The sequence below is a fragment of the Phyllobates terribilis genome, unplaced genomic scaffold (assembly GCF_046119375.1).
Source record: "Phyllobates terribilis strain yellow unplaced genomic scaffold, ASM4611937v1 Scaffold_2__4_contigs__length_985480577, whole genome shotgun sequence".
Classification (NCBI taxonomy): Eukaryota; Metazoa; Chordata; class Amphibia; order Anura; family Dendrobatidae; genus Phyllobates; species Phyllobates terribilis.
Genome location: NW_027362762.1, coordinates 104,492,699 through 104,517,717, shown reverse-complemented (window position 1 = coordinate 104,517,717; position 25,019 = coordinate 104,492,699). Strand labels below are relative to the sequence as shown.

Here is a 25,019-nt window from a genome sequence, read left to right as displayed (position 1 = left end):
ACTGTTGGGATTGTATTGGGCAGGTGAGCAGTACCTGGTTTTCTCCACACATACCGCTTAGAATTATCACCAAAAAGTTCTATCTTCATCTCATCAGACCAGAGAATCTTATTTCTCATAGTCTGGGAGTCCTTCATATGTTTTTGAGCAAACTCTATGCGGGCTTTCATATGTCTTGCACTGAGGAGAGGCTTCCGCTGGGCCATTCTGCCATAAAGGCCCAACTGGTGGAGGGCTGCTGTGATAGTTGACTTTGTGGAACTTTCTCCCATCTCCCTACTGCATCTCTGGATCTCAGCCACAGTGATCTTGGGGTTCTTCTTTACCTCTCTCACCAAGGCTCTTCTCCCACGATTGCTCAGTTTGGCTGGACGGCTAGGTCTAGGAAGACTTCTGGTGGTCCCAAACTTCTTCCATTTAAGGATTATGGAGGCCACTGTACTCTTGGGAACCTTGAGTAATGCAGAAATTCTTTTGTAACCTTGGCCAGATCTGTGCCTTGCCACAATTCTGTCTCTGAGCTCCTTGGGCAGTTTCTTTGAGCTCATGATTCTCATTTGGCCTGACATGCACTGTGAGCTGTGAGGTCTTGTATAGACAGGTGTGTGCCTTTCCAAATCAAGTCCTATCAGTTTAATTAAACACAGCTGGATTCCAATGAAGGAGTAGAACCATCTCAAGGAGGATCACAAGGAAATGGGCTGCATATGACTTAAATGTGAGTGTCTGAGCAAAGGGTCTGAATTCTTATGACCATGTGATATTTCAGTTTTTCTTTTTTAATAAATTTGCAAAAATTTCTACATTTCTGTTTTTTTTCAGTTAAGATGGGATGCAGAGTGTACTTTAATGAGAAAAAAATTAACTTTTTTAGAATTTACCTAATGGCTGCAATGAAACAAAGAGTGAAAAATTTAAAGGGATCTGAACACTTTCCGTACCCACTGTACATGCAGGGTGGCTTTTTAGAAGCTGTCAGGTTCCCTTAAACAGGCTGTTTTATGGGCGTCTGGGCATAAAACAACCTGTATCGCGTGAATGCTGTAGTATGAGAGCCACTGCGTAATATGCCTTACTCAGGATACAGGCTCTTTTATGACAGCTGGTGAATACTTCACCATAAAGAGGATACAGGCTATTTTGTGGAAGCCTGAGCATACTTAACCATACATGGGATGCAAGCTATTTTATAGGAGTCTGTGCACACTACATTATGTACAGTATATGGGCTGTTTTATCGGAGCCTGTGCATACTAAAGCATACTTGGGATATAGGCTATTTTTATTGGAGGCTGAGCATGCTCAACCAGACACTGTATCCAGGCTGGTTTATGGGAGCATGAGCGTGCTATACCGGACACTGTATCCAGGCTGGTTTATGGGAGCATGAGCGTGCTATACCGGACACGGTATCCAGGCTGGTTTATGGGAGCCTGAGCGTGCTATACCGGACGCGGTATCCAGGCTGGTTTATGGGAGCCTGAGCGTGCTATACCGGACACGGTATCCAGGCTGGTTTATGGGAGCCTGAGCGTGCTATACCGGACGCGGTATCCAGGCTGGTTTATGGGAGCCTGAGCGTGCTATACCGGACGCGGTATCCAGGCTGGTTTATGGGAGCCTGAGCGTGCTATACCGGACGCGGTATCCAGGCTGGTTTATGGGAGCCTGAGCGTGCTATACCGGACGCGGTATCCAGGCTGGTTTATGGGAGCCTGAGCGTGCTATACCGGACGCGGTATCCAGGCTGGTTTATGGGAGCCTGAGCGTGCTATACCGGACGCGGTATCCAGGCTGGTTTATGGGAGCCTGAGCGTGCTATACCGGACGCGGTATCCAGGCTGGTTTATGGGAGCCTGAGCGTGCTATACCGGACGCGGTATCCAGGCTGGTTTATGGGAGCCTGAGCGTGCTATACCGGACGCGGTATCCAGGCTGGTTTATGGGAGCCTGAGCGTGCTATACCGGACGCGGTATCCAGGCTGGTTTATGGGAGCCTGAGCGTGCTATACCGGACGCGGTATCCAGGCTGGTTTATGGGAGCCTGAGCGTGCTATACAGGACACGGTATCCAGGCTAGTTTATGGGAGCCTGAGCGTGCTATACCGGACGCGGTATCCAGGCTGGTTTATGGGAGCCTGAGCGTGCTATACCGGACGCGGTATCCAGGCTGGTTTATGGGAGCCTGAGCGTGCTATACCGGACGCGGTATCCAGGCTGGTTTATGGGAGCCTGAGCGTGCTATACCGGACGCGGTATCCAGGCTGGTTTATGGGAGCCTGAGCGTGCTATACAGGACACGGTATCCAGGCTGGTTTATGGGAGCCTGAGCGTGCTATACAGGACACGGTATCCAGGCTAGTTTATGGGAGCCTGAGCGTGCTATACCGGACACGGTATCCAGACTGGTTTCACCACACATGGGATATAGTCTGCTTTATGTCAGCCGATGCATACTGTACCACACTCTGTATACAGGCAGTTTTATGAGCCTGTGCATACTACATTATACACCCGATACCGGCTGTCTGAGAGTCTGTGCTTATCTCACTACGGTGCGTGGAAACACACTGACATGTGCTCAGACCCATAGATTTGAATGGGTCTACGTGTGTCAGTGTCTCCAGTACGTGTAGAAACTGTCACCACATGTACTGGAGACATGGACATGTGAAAGAGGCCTCAAGGAGTACAGAATATTCCCTCTCTAAGCCTCTCTGCTCCTCGCCCTCGTACACAGACAGGGCAATTCCCGTACTGAGTGTGGGAATATAATGTACTTATCTTGCTGAACAACAGTTGAAAGCGGCTTCTAAAGGAGCACGAAACAGCACAGCATCTTGTTGTTTGGGAGAGAAGGAAGCAAAATAAGCTATGAAGTAGATCCCAAATAGTCATAACTTTGCAAAGCCTCAGGGATAAATTAAATTAGAAAAAAAGTTCAATTCCTCCTTTTAAGTTTCATACTTGAGCTCCGTTTTTTATATATATATATATATATATATATATATATATATATATATATATATATATATATATATATATATATATATATATTTTTATATTATAGTTAATTGCTTCTTCGGGGCCTGCCTGCCTCCCATTTTGAGGGGGGCAGTGAGACGGAAATCCTGGTCGGAGACATGACCGCAAGTTGGCAAAGTATTGGGCTCATGTAAATCTCTGCTTAGCAGCCAGCCAGCTTACCAAGATGGCTGCTAGTCAGTGATCAAGCCTTCCCACTGGACTAAGCGGGGAAATAAAACACAATATTTACAGAATTGTTCCCCCACAACTCACTGATCAGTCTCTAATCTGACGCTGGCATCCGGCTCTTCTGCCCACAGGACGTCAGGTTTTCTATGACCCATCTTGGCACGAGCAGGTGTTTTACCTTCACCCCATAGACTGCAGCGCCCACGCCCATACACTTAGAGGCTTTCATTCATGTCATGCTATAATCTGCACTTCTTACAGAAGGCGCTGTTATTCTCCCTGATGGGCTGATCTGTGTATCGCTATCATTACTATGTGGGCTCATTCGCTTTGGTGCCGCTTTGTACCGATCCTTCCTGTAGAAATGTTATGATAATGGAACAGTTCTGGAAATAATGGGAAGAATATCCCACTTTAGCAATCTTCATTCTATTACTGTGTGATGAGCAGCGCACAATCGCACATTAATGTAATCTTGTAAAATTGGTGTTTTCTACGGTCATGGAGAAATCCTATTATAAGGCGTTTAACCCCTGTGTCACCATACTTATATCTCTGCTTGCAGTTTTACACCTGTCGATGCTGATGTTAAACGACCGCTGATAGGTAACATGTTTGCCGGTCAGTAGTTGTGTATTAGCCTATTGAAACAATAGGAAAAGCGGGCTTCAGATGAGCTAAGAACGAACACTAAGATTGTTTGGTGCACGGTCGCTGCCGTTGTTCTTGGCAGCACAAGTCTTGTTTTCACAGGACAATGTGCAGCTGAGAATGATGACCTTGTAGGCTTGCCAAAAGATCGTCTCACCTGACGAACAAGCGTTTTGCTCATTTATCAGCCTTTTTACGACTATCAGGAAACAAGCTAGAAACCATCGTTCCCAATAATCATGCAGTGTAAATTCACCTTTAGTTTTCCTAATGCATTACAGGGCTGTGGAGTCGGTAAGCCAAACCTCCGACTCCTCAATTTCCATGACACCGACTCCGACTCCCTCATACATGGCTCATGTTTAAGTGATGCATTTACTGTAGCACAGATTAATCTCAGCTAAAAGTCTAGACCCTTAGATCAGGAATAGCACAGACATTTATAGGACATTTCATAACTTTCCCAAATTCTTATGAAAAAATATTCCCCACAAACTGCATTGAACTACTGTACCCAATTTATTATATATTTTAGGAGTCGGAGTTGGTCCATTTTATACCGACTCTGACTCCACCGCCCTGACAGTAGTGTTTGCTTTATATCAGCACTCCAGCGATTTTTATTTCTGCACTGGAGCGGTGCCACAAACCAGTTCCCTGATCCTAGTATTATGCTCGCCCATCGCCGTCTTCAGTTCTTCCCGGCTCCGCTCCAGTCCCGATCCGCCTTCTTGTAGCCGCAACTTCTGACTGCCTGAAAGTCAGAGGTGACAGTCACAGGCTCCCAGTGTAAGTCTATGAGATCCTCGTCCTGGATCTCATAGACTTACAATGAGTTGTGACTCCGGGATCACCCAACAAACACTGGAGCGATCCAGCAGGTCACAACCTACAGAAGAAGATGGCGGCTGGTGAGGATAATACTAGGGGCAGGGAATGTAGATTAGTGGCACCACTCCAGCAGTAAAATTAAAATAATATTTATGCTGGAGTGGTGCTCTAAAGGGAACCTGTCATCACAAGTTTACATATGGAAGTAGTGCATTATAGGTGCTTGTCCTTCAATAAAATGTATGTTTTTTTATTTTTGTAGAGATCTGATGTGCCAGTCATGAGAAATCTAGTGTAGAAGCCAAATGCAAATCAGTTTGGAAGTGCACTGGGGGCGTGTCATTACTCATACTGCTTCCTGCATGCGCACTGACACGCCCTAAATGTGATCTACATATGGCTTGGTCACATGACTGGCATATCAGATCTATACAGAAAGGTATCCCCCCCCCCCCCCTTTTTTTATTTTTTTTATTATTATAAGGACAGTCTCCTAAACAGCCATACCATGCATTGCCTCTGTAACGAGTTCTCTGTGTTAGGCCTCACTCACACTAGCGTATAACACAGCCGAGTGGTGTCCAATGTTTTATCGGATAGCACTATAGGGCAGTACAGATCTGCAATTGTTTTCTTCCTCTTGCCGATTCAGATCACATGCACCCATACAAATTTATGGGTGAGAGTGAAACATCGGCCTCTGTCATCTGAGTGCAGTCCGATGTACACTCACATGTGACAATGGAGGAGATGGAGAAATCACATTCTCCTTCTTCGCACCTGTGATCCTATTCTCTTATGCAAGTGAATCGGATCACACTAAGATGAGAGTTTGAGCCGAATGTCTCATTAGCATAGTCTGCCCGATTCTCTCGCATGAGGGAAAATATGGCCATGTGAGCGAGACCTTAATATATTAATCACCCCCTTCAACATCCATTCAAGAAGCAATGTTATTCATTTCTGGTTTTCGTGATCCTTAATGGGGTTTTCCCTTGAACAAAAGTTCATTTTAATGAATAGACCTTGGAATGATAATAAGTTCCACAATTGGATGTGTTTAAATAAAATGTTCCTGTGCTGAGATAATCTTATAAATGTGCCCTACTGTGTACTGTGTAATGGCTGTGTCTGACCGTACACGAACATGGTCTGATCATACCACAGCTCCTGGGCAGTGGGGGACGCAAAAGAGTATACAGACATTACAGCAGGGGATTGTAAATGATTCTTTTTGTGAGGTTTTCCCTGCCTGTTTTTAAACAATGTTTTGCCTCAAATAAAGAATCGCTGTGATTCCCCCTGCTGTCCTGTCTGTATACTCTTTTGCTTCCTCCCCTGCCCAGGAGCTGTGGTATGATCAGACCATGTTCCTGTACGGTCAGACACAGCCATTACACAGCACACAGCAGGGGCACATTTATAAGATATTCTCAGCACAGGGACATTTTATTTACACACATCCAATTGTGGAAGTTATTATTATTCCAAGATCTATTGATTAAAATGAACTTTTGTTCGTGGGAAAACCCCTTAATTGAACAATTAAAATTAAACAAGAAATCTTGTTCTCGGCTTAGTCACACATCGGTATTTTTCATCAGTATTTGTATGCCAAAACTAGAGGTAGAACTTCCAGAGGAAAGTTGTAATTGAAAGATGTACCCCTGTTCTGTGTTTGGAGACACTCCTGTTTTTGGCATACAGATACTGATATGTGATAAAAGCCTTAGGCCACATTCAGTATTCGGTCAGTATTTTACATCAGTATGTGTAAGCCAAAACCAGGAGTGGGTGATAAATACAGAAGTGGTGACGTGTCTCTATTATACTTTTTCCTCTGACTGTTTCACTCCTGGTTTTGGCTTACAAATACTGATGTAAAATACTGACCAAATACTAAATGTGTGAACGAGGACTAAAGGCCCCGTCACACTTAGCGACGCTACAGCGATCCCGACAACGATACGACCTGTCAGGGATCGTTGCTGCGTCGCTATGTGGTCGCTGGTGAGCTGTCAAACAGGCAGGCTCACCAACGATCAGGGGAGCAGTGACATCGTGGAAACAATCTTTCCACAATGTCCTGCTCCTGGTTACCAGCCTGCTGAAGCAGGAGCAGGTTGGTAACCATGATAAACATTGGGTTACTAGGGGCACACGCGCACCTAGTAACCCGCTGTTTATCATGGTTACCACTCTGCTACGGTGAGTGGGAGGTTACCGCTCACTTTACTAAGTGCGCGTGTGCCCCTAGTAACCCGATGTTTACCATGGTTACCAGCCTGATCGCTGCTCCCGCTGGTCACACACAGCGATGTGTGCTGACCAGCGGGAGGGCAACGACCAAAAAATGGTCCAGGACACTTTGCAGCGATCAGCGACCTCACAGCAGGGGCCTGATCGCTGCAAAGTGTCACACACAGCGACATCGCTGGGGAGGTCGCTGTTGCGTCACCAAAACCGTGACACAGCAGCAATCTCGCTAGCGATCTCGCTATGTGAGACGGGGGCTTCATTCTGATCATTTTCTACCTCCTCTTACTCCGTCTTGTAAGAACTCTGCTGATGGTGAAGAAGCGTCCTCGTTGATCAGTCCAATCTTCTGCTGGTGGCTCCTTGAAGCCTGTCCCCATCAGTCAGTAACTGTTTGCACTGAGACCACCCGTTTAGAACTCCCAAGGGGCAGATTTTCTTTTTTGGTTGCTTTTGCACCGTTTTCCAGAGTACAAATGTACAAAATTGTGACTTGCACCGCATTCATTATTTAATTTTGAGCCCTTAAAAAATGTAAAAATAAAAGTTAACTTTACTTTGTTTCCGCTCTTTTTTTTTTTTCCCCCAGACATGATGATATTGTGTAACGTTGTCAGTCAGGTTCAGATATTCGAACAAGTGAGTGATTTTCCGAGATGTTAAACTTGGCACAACAAGGTTATTCTGGAACTGACAAGATTTCAGAGACTGAATGGCAAGTTGCAAGTGTCTGAAGAGGATCTACTGATCTAACAGTGATCACTCACACAGACCACAAATCTAGGCTTCAGAAGATATCAGTCATTGAAGGTCCTCTCTTCCTTCTGCAGGCAGCAAACTAGAAATATGCTCCTTTTCAGCCTCTAGAAATTGCGATCTAGTGGGTTTTTTTGTTCTGAAAATGGTGAGTAAAATATTTACTATAAAGAGACAATAGAGAAAGATTATAAGGGGAAAAAAGGGTGGGCACCCATTGTAAAAAAAAAAAAAAAAATTATACATTTTTTTTAAGGACATATGGCTAGACCAAAACATCAACAGAGACAGAATTAAAAATAATGTTCCCTGGGGAAGCTGCTGGAAAGCAGCGAAACGAGTGCGGATCTGCTTTCTCAGACATGCCTAACTTACCCTGGTAATTGTATCTATATTACTCCACGGCTGGCATCTTGGACTTGCCTTATAGGCTGGTATTTTTGGCTTCGAATTGCTATTATTGTTTATTACCCACTGTGTTTTCCATTTATATGTATTTATATTTTATGAACTGTGTATTTATACTATCTCTTATTATATTATGTCATGTGGTATTTACACCAAACCAGGGTAATACTATCATCACATTAGCATTGCCCATTGAAGAGGTATTCATTGGACTATTATATCCAACCCCTCAAGTCTTTCTATATATATATATATATATATATTTTTTTTTTTTTTATTTTATGTTTTTTTCTGTCTGTTGATGTTTTTGGTTTTGCCATTTTGTCCTTAAGAACATTTCTCATTTTTTACAATCGGCGTGCACACTTTTTACCCTTACCATCTCTATTTACTGACTTGATACTAGCCCATGTAAGATTTGTATAGCACCCCTTGTAATTATTTGCTGTACCCACTTTTTTCTACCTCTTATAACTTCTTTACTATACTTGTATAGCGCCATCATTTTCCGCAGCGCTGTACAGACATTATCATGGCTGTCCCCATTGGGGCTCACAATCTACATTCCCTATCAGTCTTTAGAGTGTGGGAGGAATCTGGAGAACCCGGAGGAAACCCACACAAACACGGGGAGAACATACAAACTCCTAACTTGTCCTTGGTGGAATATATTAGAATATTTAAAGTGGTTGACACTTATGTGGTTAAAATTGATAATGCGCAACTTTTCAATCTCCTTAAAAATCACCTCTGTTTTCAGCACAGCTTGTTGCTTGGATTCCTGGCTACCCTGATGACTCAGAGCGGCTGGTTCCCAAGGTTCAGCGCTCGCTAGCGGGCTCTGTGTCTGAACTGGCTTAGATGGCTGCATCCAACTAGCCTAAGCTGCCTCTATTAGCTGCATGGCACCACTTTGGACACACCGGTCCGAGCTGTCAGTCTTCAGGAGATCGCTACCCTATGGCAAAAGCAGGTAGCCAGGAACAGTGCGCTCCTGAAGAAAAGTTATTTTTAAAGAGCTTTTCCCACAAATTTCATTTTAATCAATAGATCTTGGAATAATAATAATTTCCACAATTGGATGTGATTAAATAAAATGTTCCTATGCTGAGATAATCTTATAAATGTGCCCCTGCTGTGTACTGTGTAATGGCTGTGTCTGACCGTACAGGAACATGGTCTGATCATACCACAGCTCCTGGGCAGGGGAGGAAGCAAAAGAGTATACAGACAGGACAGCAGCTGATTCTTTATAGGAGGCAAAACATTTCCCTGCCTTTCAGGTAAAACATTGTTTTTAGACAATCAGCTGTGATCCCATGCTGTCCTGACTTGTATGCACATTTATAAGATTATCTCAGCACAGGAACTTTTTTTTTCTTAACATCCAATTGTGGAACTTATTATCATTCACAGATCTGTTGATTAAAATTAACTTTGCTCGTGGGAAAACCCCTTTAAGCCTTATTTAGATAAAACTGTCCTGTAATGCTTTCTCTCTGGGCTGTTATCCATGGTTTCATGCAGTGTTATATTCTGGTTTATGGAGCGATAAACATGCAGATAGTAATTAAGTCGTTTCCACTGGGATCTCATTACCTTCCTGCCTAAGGTTGATCTCCTGGAAAAGATTTGTTGAGTTAACCCTTTAATAACCCATGTATCTTGGACTTTAAGGAGGATTTTTTACCAGGTCAGCAGTGACCAGGTTTTGCTGTGGCTTGTTTTGGGAGATGTGCTCTATAGAGATAGGGGAGCAGGATTTCCTCCCCTCTGTGTACTGGTTACGGGAGACATCATAGCAGCTAGTGCCCCACTAGCTCAGAGACAACTGGCAATGACAGAGCCTGCAGAGGGAAAAACTGATGAAAAATGCAGTGACGTATCATGGCCAGAAATTTTGTTTTTCATGTCCACACAGGATGGCTTATGCTGAAATGAGAGGTACACTTAACAGTACAATGATAAAACTTGCATAAATCTGAAAGGCCATGTTCACATGCAGCATTTCTGCAGTGTTTTTTTTTTTGCAAACAAGTATCTGAGATTTACAGTACCAGCAAAAGCCAAGATTTCAGAAATGTGGTTTGTTTTTTTTGTTTTTTTACTTTCTCTGAATTTGAGAACTGCAGCGTGTCAATTCTTGCAGCGTTTTTTTAGTTCTCACCCATAGATACAACTGAGTGCAAAAAGCACAGCAAACAGGTTTTGCTGGTTTTTTTGGTGAATAGAACTAGCTTTATCACACATGTAGTCTGCATTAAAAAATATACATATAGAAAAACCTGCATTTTGAACGCATTGTTTTTATGTACAAGAAAATAGGTTTTGACTACAGAAAAAAAAAACCTCTGCAAAAACAGTGCATGTGAACAAAGCCAAAGGGTATAGACATACTGCTTCTTTTTCAGGCGTGTAATATTAAAAACATATATATATATATGGATCTAAAAAAAATAGTGAATGTAATACTTTGCAATGTGGAAAGACTTGTCCCTATATTCCGTTTTTTCTGTTACTACTTGCATCCACTTCAGTCTTTGAAAGTTGTGACCGCTCCAGTCTTTAGGTCACTAATTTATATCTATAAAAGACTCTTTAGTGAAGTCACCGCTGGCGTTTTTCTGAAGCGTCTTTGGCTTGCAAAATTCGACGGGTGCGACGGAGTCTCTAAGATTAGCGGATACTGATTTTTCCGACGTTATAGATCACATCATCGTCCTCCATCATTGACCGGTATTTTATCATCCTTCTCCAGCGAGTCCAGGATTGTTTGACTGCTAGAACGAGGAAGGTTGCAGTTTTCTTACATAGTAACATAATCTTTAGCTGACTTTCCGGAAAAAAAAAAAAACCTGTTTGAGTTCTCCAGTCCCAGCGTGAGGCGACTGGTTCTGGGAGCGGCTTGTCCGACCATATTTGCGGGATATGTCTAGACAGCACAGCAGTTGACTACAGCAAAGAGTTCAAAGGAATCGTCCGGAGCCGTGTTCATTCGTGACCCCATCAGCGTTTTGTTTTACTTTGCTGAATTAATTCATCTCCTGCCAGAGAAGAACTCTTAAAACATTTCCAGGGAGCGTTTCCCAGCTCTTCTGAACAAGTCTCAGCAGTCATTCAAAGCAAATCGAATGTCTGCTTTTTATTTTCATGGCTTGTATTTCTTTATTATTTTCTGTTCTCCTCTCTAACGGCGCGCTCTTTCTCTCCTCTCTAGGGCGCCAATGCCTCGGCTTTAGAGAAAGAGATTGGTCCGGAACAGTTTCCAGTGAATGAACATTATTTTGGCTTGGTGAATGTAAGTGCCCAATTTTCTGTGTGTTGTCGCCGAACTTTGTAAAGTTGGATTTGCCTCTATGTAGGTTCAATCAAATTTTTTTATCGTTATAAAGGTACCATATTAATTCATTTTTAGTAATTGTAGCGACCTATCTGTTTATTGTACCTCCACCCAAAACATCAATAAGGAGCAGGGATTTATCAGACTAGATATTTTTTATTTTTCCAAAAATTTCCTGTATCCTGTCCTCAACGGGAGGAGATTATCCATAAACGTAATCTCAAATGCCATTTGTTTTAAGATCTGCATAGCCATTTACTTGTCATCTCCTATGTTCCTTCTCTGACCAGCAGGGTAAATCGTCTCTCAGAAACAGCAAAACTGTAGACTTAAAACTTAACTTTTACTAGATAAGATTAAAATATAATCATTATTTAAGGCAAACCAACATTGTGGGAAATATATTTGTTTGCCTTAAATAATGATTATATTTTAATCTTATCTAGTAAAAGTTAAGTTTTAAGTCCACAGTTTTGCTGCTTCTGATATTATTGCCTACGTGGATCCATAGATGGACTATAAGACGCACCTATGTTTTAAAAGAGGAAAATAGGAAAAAAAAAATTAAGCAAAAAATGTGGTCATGATGCACTGTTATGGGGAAGGGGGTCTGCTGCTGACACTGGTATTGGGGTAATGTCCCCCAATTCTGTTAATATCCTCCATCCTGGTATGTATGGCCCCTCCTTCCTGGTATAAGTGGCCCCCATCCCATCCTGGTGTGCATGGCATCCCTTAATCCCCCATCCTGGTATGCATGGCACCCCTTAATCCCCAATCTTGGTATGCATGGCACCCTCTGGGCCCCCATCCTGGTATGCATGGCACCCTCTGGGCCCCCATCCTGGTATGCATGGCACCCTCTGGGCCCCCATCCTGGTATGCATGGCACCCTCTGGGCCCCCATCCTGGTATGCATGGCACCCTCTGGGCCCCCATCCTGGTATGCATGGCACCCTCTGGGCCCCCATCCTGGTATGCATGGCACCCTCTGGGCCCCCATCATGCTGCCTACAAAAAAAAAAAAAAAAGATCTTACTCCTCCAGCGCTGTCCCGCTCTGCTGCTGACACCCTCACTGTGTGAGCGGCGCATTGCGTCCCTGCCATGCGCCCTCACACAGTGTGAGACGCTGTGCTGGAATAGTCACTGCTCCCCACGCTGGGACTCTGTGCGTTGGGAGCAGTGACCATTCAGTCTGTTCAATAGCCGGCACACTATACCGCAGCGCGGCTCCTGCTGCTGCTCTGTGGTCAGTGTGCCTGCTATTAAAGACCATGGATATTCACTACAACCCATGGGAGTGGGTTGTAGTGAATATTCATGAGCTTTAATAGCGGGCAACAAAATACTAGTGATGTATTGGAGTGTTCTTTTGTGTGTTTGTTTTTCATGATTCCATAATTTTTTCCCTCTGCTTGGTCTGAAAAAAAATTACCCTTACTGAGTACCACATTTTTAATCTTGATTTCTTTTAGTGTTTCTTAAAGCCCTAAAGTTGCCATTTGAAATGACTTTAGTTTTGTGCCATGTCTGTGATCTGCTTTTTTTCAACAACATTAAACAACTGAATGAACATCCTCCGAGCCCGGTGATTCCATAATTTTTGCCAGGGGTTGTATAATTCATTCAAGTGTAATAAGGTTATGAAGTGGGAGATTTATCAAACAAAATCCAGTAATTTTAGATAATATTATGTGGAGTGATGAAGCTTCTTTCACATTATCCGGCCATATTAACAGACATAATTGTATTTACTGGTATAATGAGAACATGCATTTAACATTAGAGCAACTACTAAATGAGTCTGGTGTCAATGTTTGGGGTGGTATTTCAAGTTTTGGTGTTTTAGGACCAATATTTTTTGATGGAACAGTCTCAGGAGATAAGTATCTCGAAATTCTAATGAATCAAGTTGTTCCCCAGTTACAGCAACAGCCTAATTCAAATAACCTTTATTTCCCACAAGATGGGGCCCCTCCACATTATTCAAGAGTAGTCCACGAGTATCTTGATGAAACATTTCCTAATAAATGGATTGGCCGAAGAGGCCCACTTGATTGGCTGGCACCTTCACCAGACTTGACCCCAATGGATTTTTTCTTTTGGGGAGTACTCAAGGACAAAGTTTATAGTCGAAAACCAAATCAAAATGTTATCTCTATCGCTAGATTATTTATAACCCTCAATGCTATTTTTTTGTAAGAAAAGCATCCAGCCCAATTTTTAAATGGCAGTATAGTGTGTGCCATTATTTTGCGGCCGGGCATTTCTCTGTCTCACTGCTCTAACTGTAAAGAACCCTTTTAGTATTTCAAGTATGCATGAATAAAACACTTCTGCTGATGAGAAAATACTTTATTCTAGTCACTAGTGTTGAGAAAAAAAAGATCCGTACTGTCCTTGTGTGGCCTCCAGTCCTTTCTTCCGTGGCAGCAGGACAAAGCCAATTTTCACTGCTCCGTCTGCCATGCTCTGCATGTACCAAGTCCCACAACATACGTGTAAGGTGTCCCGAGACCTAGTGACTTGCACGATGTGTCTGCCAGAGAAGTAAAGACTTTCCTCGTCCTGCTGCCTCAGAGAACTGAACAGCAAAAAACTACTAGTCAGTAAATAAAAAATTAATAGTCAGTAATATTTAGTGTAGTAGCAGAGTTTACTAGTTATATGTTTCTATTTATTTTTCCTAGTATTTTTGTAGTAGTATTTCTATCCTCGGCCGTAGATGTTTTATGAGCTCCGCTCTGACTACAAAGCCTCCGTAGTCAGGACTCTCCTACTGCTGTGTAAATACGATGGAACGTCCTAAAAATGCTCCATAAATAGAAGACTTCCCAGAAATACCAGAGAAATCTGTCTATGGTCTTCCCCACTTTTTATTTGTGGGGGAGAAAAGTCGTGTTATAAAAAGATATTGTGGTAGTTATTATAGTTCAGGCTTCCACAAATGATGGCGCATTTCCCAGGTAATAAACTTTTTATTTCTGTAAATTCCACATTAATTCAGCAGCTGATGCTTTATATAAATTTTCTTTTTTTTTTTTTCCCGTTTATATAAGGAAAGCATGACAGCTGGACGCCGGCGGATCTCTGCAGCGCTAACAGCTGTGTATAGGGATTGCAGACCTTTTATAAAGGAACCTCTCAGCCTTTCCTATTCTGCAAAATGCCTTTAATCCGGCATTGGATGATCTCTAAAGTTTTATAATCTGGTGCTTCCTCCCATCACCAAAAACTTGAATGTAACGTGCAGGGAGAACTGAATAGGGATTTGTTATAGTATCAAGATTTTATTTGGGCTTTTGTTTTAGAAGACCTTTTACTCCGACAGGTGAATTTGACATATTTTCTGGCGTTCCATGGAAAAGTATAATCATTCGAAGCTGTCAGATCCCCCAATGAATTTCACGGTGTCAGACTGATTAAAAGATGTCATGAATCATTACGGCATGTTTTTTTTCCTCCTCCTACTGCAGATATGAACATTTTGGGCCTACTTCTCTGAATGCTGACCTATTCTTCATGGCTGCTTCATTGTCTTTATACTCCACGTAGGGAAGTGGTGGTCTAAAGTCATGGTGGTGTTCATAGACCATTCCAGTATTATCGCCCTTTAACGTTAAGGACTGGCCCTGTTCACTTGTATGGCAGCTATGAAAGTTGCCAAGTTCACTTTCTCTGTAATTTTCGGATCTGCTGTATAAATTAATGGATTGTCAGATTTCTATCCTGGATGAAGCCCCGTTTTTAGATAGATGTGTACCAGCTGTGTGATGGCCGTTCTGACTTTGTGGTTTTATCTCCAGTCATTAGACCTATTTACGTTAAGCCAGGGGTATTACTAGGGTCCTTCAACATCAGGGGCACAAGCCTCAAGAGGTATGTCTCCTGATATGCCCCCATTATTTTTTATTTTTATAAGTATTATACCTGTATATTATCATGAACACTTTACTACTACCACTATAGTAAGCCCAAATAGTACCGCCACACCATGACCATTACCGAATAAATAATACTTCTACTAAACAAAGCACACTGGGGCAGATTTATCAAGCGAAACACGCTAGAATTCTGGCACAATTTGCTCCAAAAATCTTTTTTTATGACTTGCTCCATATTTATTAGGTTTTAGACACTGTTAATAACTTATCAGACTATAGGCCGGCACCTCACCGTAAAGGGACCATGGCCTAATGTGCAACACTATGCCCCAAAATCATCCCACACATTTTTGGCACAAAGTGAGTCAAGTCACGAGTTCTTAAATAATAAAGCGCAATTGGGTTTTATCCAAGTAAGGACAACCACAAAAACCACAGCGCATATCATAAATCCACCCTACCATGGTATCTCTCAAGTCACAAGTTGTGCAGGATAAGATTAGAGTCGACAGTCTAAAGATTTGCCCGAGTTATCTAACCGCGTGGACCACTGTGATTAATCTGGTGCATTGTGCAATTGTCTAGTCCAAGTTTGCATGGTCTAAGGCCAATATAACCAGCACTACCTCTGTACCACTACATAATGACTGCATTATACTACCAAACAAAATAAAAAGAACCCTATAAGACTAATATTGCCACCATTTAGTCACTATTTATCTGTAGAAACCAGTTCTGGTTATCATAAAAGTGACTACAGGTTAAGGGGTTGTCCTAGTAGTGGACAACATCTTTACCTGTGGTCACTTTTATGTTTTTTTGATCTGAATGTTTGGTGCCAATAAAAACACTTATACTTGCCTCCTGTGTCGGCACTGTTCCGGTTATGACACGTGAGCCCAGCACCCAATCAGCGCTGGCGTCGCTGTCTCTGCCTTCGGACAAATCGAACATCTAGAGGAAGTCAGAGATCAGCCGCAGCTCTGGCTTCCTATTGATGATCAACTGATTGTGCGCAGGGCTCACGTGTCATAAGAACCGCACTAGAGTCCCGAGAAAGCGAGTGTTGACACCGCTGGAACGGCATTGGAGGGGAGTATAAGAGTTTTTATTGAATCGGCGCCAAACATTCATATCGAGAAGGAGTTGTCCTAGTAGTGGACAAACCCTTTAAATCCAGTGGCTTACAGGTTAATTATCTTTTTGTGATGAGTTGCCCTCTTTTGCCGTCTATTCCATCTGGCCCGAACCTCTTGGAAGATCTTGTGTCTGCAGAGTTTGCCACACAGACACTTTTTGCATTTTCAGCAGCAGCCCCACCTTTTCCCAGTCTACACAAACTTTCCATCCGGCTGCTTCCCCTAATTTTGTGATTGTTGATTGTCATTACTTCTCCAAAATAATGCTACATAAACAATAATGCCTGATTAGATATTGCCCCTAAAATAAATGAGCCAAACCGGCGCTAATAGTGCCACAAACAATAACCGTGATCTTAACAGTAATGGTGCCCTCTTTGTGTTCCCGCTAAGTAATAATACGCCGTGCATGCTCCCCAATAAGTAATAAGGCCCCGATTATGCCCCAAGACCATAAAAAGTGCCCCGTTAAAAGTGACGTTTATAATGCCCCGAGTGCCTCTCACATAACAGTAATAATGCCCAGTTTGAAAAGTAGTAATCCCACACTTGTGCTCCCCTCCACCATATACTGTACGCCTTTGCCTAATCCTAATTTCCCAATGATCACAGCACTAGTGCTCTTCTAAACCACATATACAGGTCTCCAACCTAACCAGCGCAATGTAGTGACATCACTGCTGGGGCGCCGACTCCTTGTAGGCCGTAAGCTCACAGCAGCCAAAAAAATGGAGGGTTGTAGGGAGCTCTACCACAAGATCCAGCAGGATCGCCATCATGTTAATGCTGATTCGGTGCAAAGTGGTGCTGTCCAGAGATTCTGGGCACCCTGTAAGAAGTCCGGAGAGTGTGTCTGGGATGTTCGGTGCTAGTGAACATCTGTTGGGGGATAGTTAGGAGACCCTTTTACTCATCAGATGGTTGGTGGGTTTAACTGTATTTTCACAGTGCCATGTGCAACCTCCTCCTTACCCGGCGAGCCAAGCGTGCATGTGATTGGAAGGGAAGTGTGCCGAGACCATAATCTCCACTGATACTTTTGCATTCAGAGTTTCTTTCATGCTTTCCTCTTTTCATCCATCATTCTCTAACCCTTCATATGCTGCTTATTTGATTCCCAGAGATGTCCACACGTATGTCATCCACGTTTCCTCCACACTATCTCATCTGCCATTGTCCAGAACTTTAGTATTTTCTATTAATTTCTCTGTAAGGCTGATCATAGGACTTCCATGCAGTTGTTGCCCCCTGGTTGTATTGTTCCCAGAAGTCTACAAGGCGGCAATGCTGGCTCCTATACGAGCGACTGATCTCTAGTTGACATAGAAACTACCATTATACCTCATGACTCTGTTTACTGCTCGCTTTATTTCTAATCCTCTTTATCCTCAAATACATCACATTAAAATCACAATTGCTGCTTTTTCTTTTAGCTGCCTTTTTTTTCTTTTCTTCTTCTTCTTTTCTTTTTTTTCTATTGTTTTTTTTTTAACCTTATCTCACCTACTCAATTATATAATCAATCCAATATAATAATTATAATTTTTTACTTTAAATGTTTGAGTTTTAACAATGATGGGAGAACGGAACATTCCAATTACATTCAAAAATAGTAAAAAAAAAAGTCAATCACTATTAATATTAACAGAAGAAAACTTTTTTTTTTCCAACCAAAACCAAGCTAATAGACATGGGATCCGGAGCAGTGATGGGGAAAGCTTTTTCCTTCCCACCAGATTGGGTTACAGAAATGTTATCAGTCGGAATTTGGTAGGCAAAGCATCTCACAAATCTTAGAGAAAAATCTGCATGTGATTTAGAGCATGTTACAGAACAGACGGTGAAGGTTATGCACACTTTTCTCAACTTTTTGTTGTCCCAATGCATCTAAAATGAGAATACAGCGACTTGGGAAATAGTTGTGATGAAAAAATGCCTTTTTTGTTACTGCAGCCTGTATGCAGAGCTTTGCGTCTCCATGGTAACAGACTTTGTAGTGTGATTCTGCAGCCATGCACTTTTACTTACTTACTAATTTTTGAGCTTGAAAGAGGTTGTCCAGGAATCAAAAAAGTTTGAGCTTTTTTAAAAAAAAAAATAATAATAATTCAATGGACAACCCCTCTGAGTTTATAAAATCCCTTTAATCCACGCCTCCGGTGGACTTTTAGTAGCCCACATGTGGTAACCTCTTTTCTCTTTTCCATCCTCAGTTCGGGAATACCTGCTACTGCAACTCTGTCCTGCAGGCACTTTATTTTTGCCGCCCTTTTCGAGAAAAAGTTCTCGCCTACAAAAGCCAACCCAGAAAGAAGGAGAATCTCCTTACCTGCCTCGCTGACCTCTTCCACAGCATAGCCACGCAAAAGAAAAAAGTCGGAGTTATTCCTCCAAAGAAGTTTATTACCCGGTTACGGAAAGAAAATGGTAACTATTGCTCATCTTCTTCTTTTATTTACCATTGTTTTTGTCTCGTATATTAAACTGTCGAACCGACAGAAACCTGAAGCTTTGGGGTATTGTTAGGACAGACCATGAGCGTGTAATCAGACTAGAAGAAAGGTGTAGCCCCCGCCGTGCAGGCGAGTACTACAGCTTCTGCATTTGTGGTCCAGGTACCGCAGCCCCACTGTATGACCGCTGCACCTGGTAATACTACTGTAGCTGAACAGTAGTATCATGCTAGGTATAGGAAGAACCCAGCATATGACAACCGGAAAAGGGGGGAAAAGCCCAGCAACTAGGGAAAGGGGGAGTGGGGACCCCTAGGCAGATCTAAGACCCTGACTCCCTTATCGTCCCTAAATAAGTTCCGCACCTATCGCCGAGCAGGATACCTTAGCCCTGGCTGACCCTAGCGATAGGCCCTAGGTAGGGAGCGGGAGGTGTGCGCAGTAGTCAGCCCCACTGCAACTAAAGGCAAACAAGGGAAACAGACAAGGGGATGCACTTAGCTTTGAGAAGACACCAGAGAGATCACGACTACAATCCACAAAGGAACTCCAAGGAGAATCTAGCCGACTGCTAGAACTCCAAACCTGAACAGAGGAATTAACTCTATTACCAGCAACTCTATGGAGAAACTGAGTGTATTTAAAGATCCAGCAAGGGTGTGTCAATTAGCAGCAGAAGGTGGAGATCACCGCTGGGTCCTAGAGAGGGAGGGATGAGGAAAGGATCAAGAAGCTGTCTGCAAGGCCAAGCGCAGTGACCTTCTACAGTCGGATCCAGAATGACTGTCTGTCAAACCTGACACACCCGTGACAAATAGGGGGCTTTGAGAGGTCTGACATCCAACGATCACAAATGGATAGTATGTATTCCTTGTACATAGTGCTTTAATCTGTTTTCAGGAGCACACCGCTCGGTCTCTCTAGTCCCTGGCTGCCGGGAGCGTTGTGCTCCACAAGATCTAACCAGCAACGTGGCTATGCCGCTGGCCGGCACCGAGCACTCTTAGTCTGCTAATAGAGACAATTTTTGCCTCTGCACAAACGTTGGCTAGATCTAGAAATTGATATGATAAAGCTGAGAGCTTTCATCACAGACGGGGCACTGACATATGACTTTCCAGTACGTAGTGTCGGGAAGCGGTTAGGCTCCTGCGGATCAGTTTGCCCTACTGCGGAGAGGGGAGAGGCTTCTGCTGCAGCCAGTTGTTTTCTAGAGCCTCTCTTTATATATTTCAGGTTTAATTTTAATATGAAACAAAATTTTATCAAACAAAAATGGGAGGATAAAGGAAATACAGGAATGCTGAGATTTTTTTTTTGTGTGCATTGTTTTTGGTTAAGTATGCCTGGTGGTGTTACCATGACTTGGATATTAGGGCTGTTCACCAGTGTTGTGGGATGTGCTCTTATATCCGTAGTATTATGGCTTTGTGTTGTACGGCCCTGTAATCTCTATCCATACGAGCGGGTGACCCCTTTTTTGCATCTCAATATGTCTTGAGAAAATATAGAGCAGAGATGGGAGCAGTGCCCGGGATGTGATCCATCTACCGATTGTCTGACCTTATTTTATCATTCTCGGCTATTGTAATGTAATGTACATGCTGATAATGCTGGTGTAAGCGGAATCTGTTGCATTTTGCTGAAGCTACAACTTTGTGCTGATTATCAGTGTAATCGTAGCTCACGGTGCTTTTCTGTCCTGCACATCTGTTCAGCTCAGTGAACGCTCCTCTTTTGCCTCTCTTGCAGTTATGAAGCCTCTTGACTTCCGCTGGGTGCAGGACCTGTAGTCCTCTGACCATGATGCCACCACTTAAAGGGGTTTTCTGATCTCAGAAGATATCTGTCCCCGTCTGTAGTTTGTTTTTTAAATTAAAAAAAAAAACAACCACAAGCTGCGCATTACTCGCCCTCCCCAGGTCCAACACGGAGTCTCCATCACTGCTCCCGATATCTGTTATAGTCTGCAGCACTGCTGTGATGTCGATAGCACTGCAGGCAATAACTGAGCTCAGCGGCTCTGCCCAAGTTGACAGCAGAAAACCCCTTTAAGCCGTTTTTAGCTTGGAAGCTGCACTGATAATACACGGCTGAATATTCAGTGCAGTTCTTGTTCTGGATCTCTGCTGATGCCGGTCACTGGCCGGGACCTGCACCTCACCAGTTGATGAGCTTCACCCCCCAGATTGAGAAGCGCTGATCTAAGGTGTTAAACTCTTCTTAATGCCGGGATTAGTAAGAGCTGGTACCCGCTATGTGCGACATACCCACCCCACGTCGTTACATCTGAGCCAGGGAATGTTCTGGCTCTGTACACAAGATTTCGGTGGCGCAGATCACGGTCGGAGTGCGATGCCTTCGTCTGTGCAGCGTTTCTTCTGTCTGCTCAGAGGTATTGTCTTTGGGATCAGGTTCCTTTATATACAGCCTGAGTTTAGGCTGAATTCCCCCACAGACCCTGAATCATTTTGACTGGTTTAAAAACCTGCTCACATGGACTCTCAGGTGTCAGTGACTTTTTAATAGTCAGAATAGGATATCGTGCTGCGAGTCTATTCACCTCAACATGTCTGGCGATTATCCGTTTGTACTTGCCCCCCCCCCCCCCTTTAACCCCTTCACGCATTTTGTTTTTTTTTTATTGCTCCCCTTCTTCCCAAAGCCGTAACTTTTTTATTTTTCTGTCAATATGGCCACGTGAGGGCTTATTTTTTGCGGTACAAGTTGTACTTTTGAACGACATCACTGGTTTTACCATATTGTGTACAGGAAAACGGGGAAAAAAATTCCAAGTGCAGTGAAATTGCAAAGAAAGTGCAAAGTAAAAAGAAAAATCCAAAGTTTGCTTAAAAAAATAAATAAAAAAAAAAGTTGCCATTTTCCCGAGACTCGTAGCGTCTCCACTTTTCGGGATCTGGGGCTGGGTGAAGGCTTATTTTTTGCACGCTGAGCTGAAGTTTTTATTGATACCATTTTGAGGTAGATACGATGTTTTGATCACCCGTTATTGCATTTTACTGCAATGTTGTGGCGACCAAAATTTTTTTTTTTATATATTGATAGAGCGGGCGATTCTGAACGTGGCGATACTAAATATGTGCATGTGTGTTTTTTTTTTACGTTTTTATTTTGAATAGGGCGAAAGGGGGAGTGATTTCAAGTTTTTTTATATATATTTTTATTTTATTTTAAAAACATTTTTTTACACTTTCTGCTTGCTTCAGTAGTGTCCATAGGAGACTAGAAGCTACAGTTGTCTGATCGCCTCTGCTACATACAGGCGATGAGCAGATCACCTCTATGTAGCAGATTTGCTCACTTGATATGAGCGCCAACCACTGGGCGGTCCTCATAGCTATCTGGCAATGACAACCACAGGGGTCTTCTGTAGACCCCGGGTTGTCATGTCAACCCATCTTTGACCCACGATCATGTGACGGGGTCGTCGATGGGCGGGGCCAGTTACACACTTCCCAGAAGTGCGAGGTAAATGAGATTGACAGCAGCATTTAAACAGTTAACAGCCGCAGGTGGATCACGATTCCACCTGGGGCTGTTGCAGGCACGTGTCAGCTGTATAGATCAACTGTCGTGTGCCTGGAAAGGTGCGGGCTCAGTGCCTGAGCCTGCACCAAACAGGGGGATCTGACGTGGGGCGTACTATTATGCTCGACGTCAGAAAAGGGTTAAAAGAGCAGATTTTTTTTTCATTAACATAACCGTATGAGGGCTTCTGTTTTTTAATTTTTAGTTAAAAAAAAATAATAGATTTTTTTTTTTTTTTTATTAATATTTAAGAATTTTTAGTTTTATTTAATAATTTTTAGTTTAAAATATGTTTATTTAAAACTAAAAATTAATACATTATTTTTTTTTTAAATTATACACCATACTTTTTTTTTTTCTGTCTGAGAGAGTTGTTGATGATATTATTTTATTTTATTTAGGGAGCTTGAACCTGAGATTAAATGGCAGTGGATTCAAGTAGTTAACAGCAGTGATCAGTACATCACTTCTGTCACTGCAGTTCAAGGGAATCTGTCAGCAGGTTTTTGCTTCTTCATCTAGGAACAGCATAATGTGGGAAAAGAGAAGCTGATACCAGCGATGTATCACTTAGATTACTGGGTGCAGCAGTTTTTAGATGTAGCCAAGTTAGGAAAGCTGCCCCTGCCCACATCAGGCTGTGTATGTGCATGGTCTTCAGACAGCTTGTAATCAGTGTTAGGGGTACATTTGGACCAGGATGCATATGGGCAGCTAGTCTGGGCAGTGATAATCTCCTGCTGATAAAAAATTCATTGTATTGAAACAGCACACAGCCTAATAAGTGACACATCACTGAAATCTATGTCTCAGCCTCTACCTCATGCTGCCTAAAGATTACATAGCACAAATTTACTGACCGATTCCCTTTAACGGCCATGTGTGGCGCTTTCTCCTGAGCCGCAGTAACTAGAGCATCCTGTGTCGGGAAGAGGTTAAGGCTAATCTGTCTCCAGGTCTCCCAATACAAGCTGTGTAGTTGAGTTAATACATCAGCCTCATCATGTCTGAGATTTATTAACTTGGGAATGTCAAAATGACTGTAGATTCCTTCATGAAAGTTTACTTCCATCACCACCCAGCTCGTCTGACAGCTCCTCAGTGTCCCTCCTCCCTGCTGATCTCACACTGCTCAGTGCAAGCTGCAGTTGTTGGGCTGAGTGAGCAGAGACTGAATACACTTGGACTCATGAGATCTCTCAGAAAATACTTATATGAATGTCTTAATCATACAGCCGTTCTGACCTGGATTTTCATGTCCGTACATATGTCATATGTGCAGTTTATATTGTGAAGTTTAGGAACAGATCTACTTTAAGTAAAAATAAAAAAAAAAAACAGTACTATGAAAAATAGGAAATGGCACTAAAACTCTAACTCTGAATTTTGATATTTGGCAAAATGAATGTACTTGGGGTCTTTGAGACAGTATCGGGCCCTGCCACTAACACTGAGGGGCCGCAATGCTTTAGTAAACCCTGACCCTTCTTTCTAATCTTAGACGACACCCTTTAATATTGCATAAGATTCGTCTCCCAGTTGTGGGCACTTAAAGACTTTCTGTATCCCAGGTCTGGTTTATTTTTCAGAGCTTTTCGACAACTACATGCAACAGGACGCTCATGAGTTTTTAAACTACCTGCTCAATACGATCGCCGATATATTACAAGAAGAGCGAAAGCAGGAGAAACAGAACGGCCGAATACCCAACGGGAATATCGATAATGAGAACAATAACAGCACCCCGGACCCCACCTGGGTGCACGAGATCTTTCAGGGAACGTTAACTAATGAAACCAGATGTCTTACATGTGAGACGGTGAGATTTTTCTTTTTTTTTTTTTTATTACGGAGATTTACATGTAATAGGAAACTACTCACATATGATATCATTTGACTCATGTGCCCTGAAAAAAGAGAAATGAGGGACAAACACAAGAAAGGAAAGTGTCTCTGCATGATCTGGAGAAAAGATGGTCACTATCAGGGCACTAGAGGTGTGCAGAGCTCGGCTTTCTTCAGCCCCATAGTCAATGCATGGGCCCTGCCGCTCGACCATGGGCTCTGCCGCTCGACCATGGGCTCTGCCGCTCGACCATGGGCTCTGCCGCTCGACCATGGGCTCTGCCGCTCGACCATGGGCTCTGCCGCTCGACCATGGGCTCTGCCGCTCGACCATGGGCTCTGCCGCTCGACCATGGGCTCTGCCGCTCGACCATGGGCTCTGCCGCTCAGTTCAGATGGCACAAGAGTGTCTGGTGACTTCTTGTTACTGCAGTACCCCTTTAATGAGCTGTGTACTGCCAGATGGAAAAGATCACGGTAGGTTTTAAGCTTCTGGATATAAACAAGAATATTTGTTTTGCTGACGGTAAGCTGAGATCTCGAAAATGAGGAGGTTTTGAAACACATAGTATAATAGGAAACTGCAGAGCAACTCATAATTAAATGATAGTCATTGTATTTTTTGTAGAAACCTCTATAACCATGTTCATATCAGTCTTATTGGGAACCAGTCAGACGATTCATGCTGC

At 43.0% G+C, this 25,019-nt stretch overlaps 1 protein-coding gene across 1 annotated transcript in view; it reads left to right on the top strand.

The window, feature by feature from the left end:
• USP12 (ubiquitin specific peptidase 12) overlaps window positions 1-25,019 on the top strand; it is a 55,445-nt gene that overhangs the window by 18,406 nt on the left and 12,020 nt on the right. Inside the window, exons 2-4 of the mRNA XM_073662466.1 lie at window positions 11,336-11,416; window positions 18,697-18,910; window positions 24,075-24,304. Coding sequence (XP_073518567.1) covers window positions 11,336-11,416; window positions 18,697-18,910; window positions 24,075-24,304 — 525 coding nt within the window. The remainder of the gene's footprint in view (window positions 1-11,335; window positions 11,417-18,696; window positions 18,911-24,074; window positions 24,305-25,019) is intronic.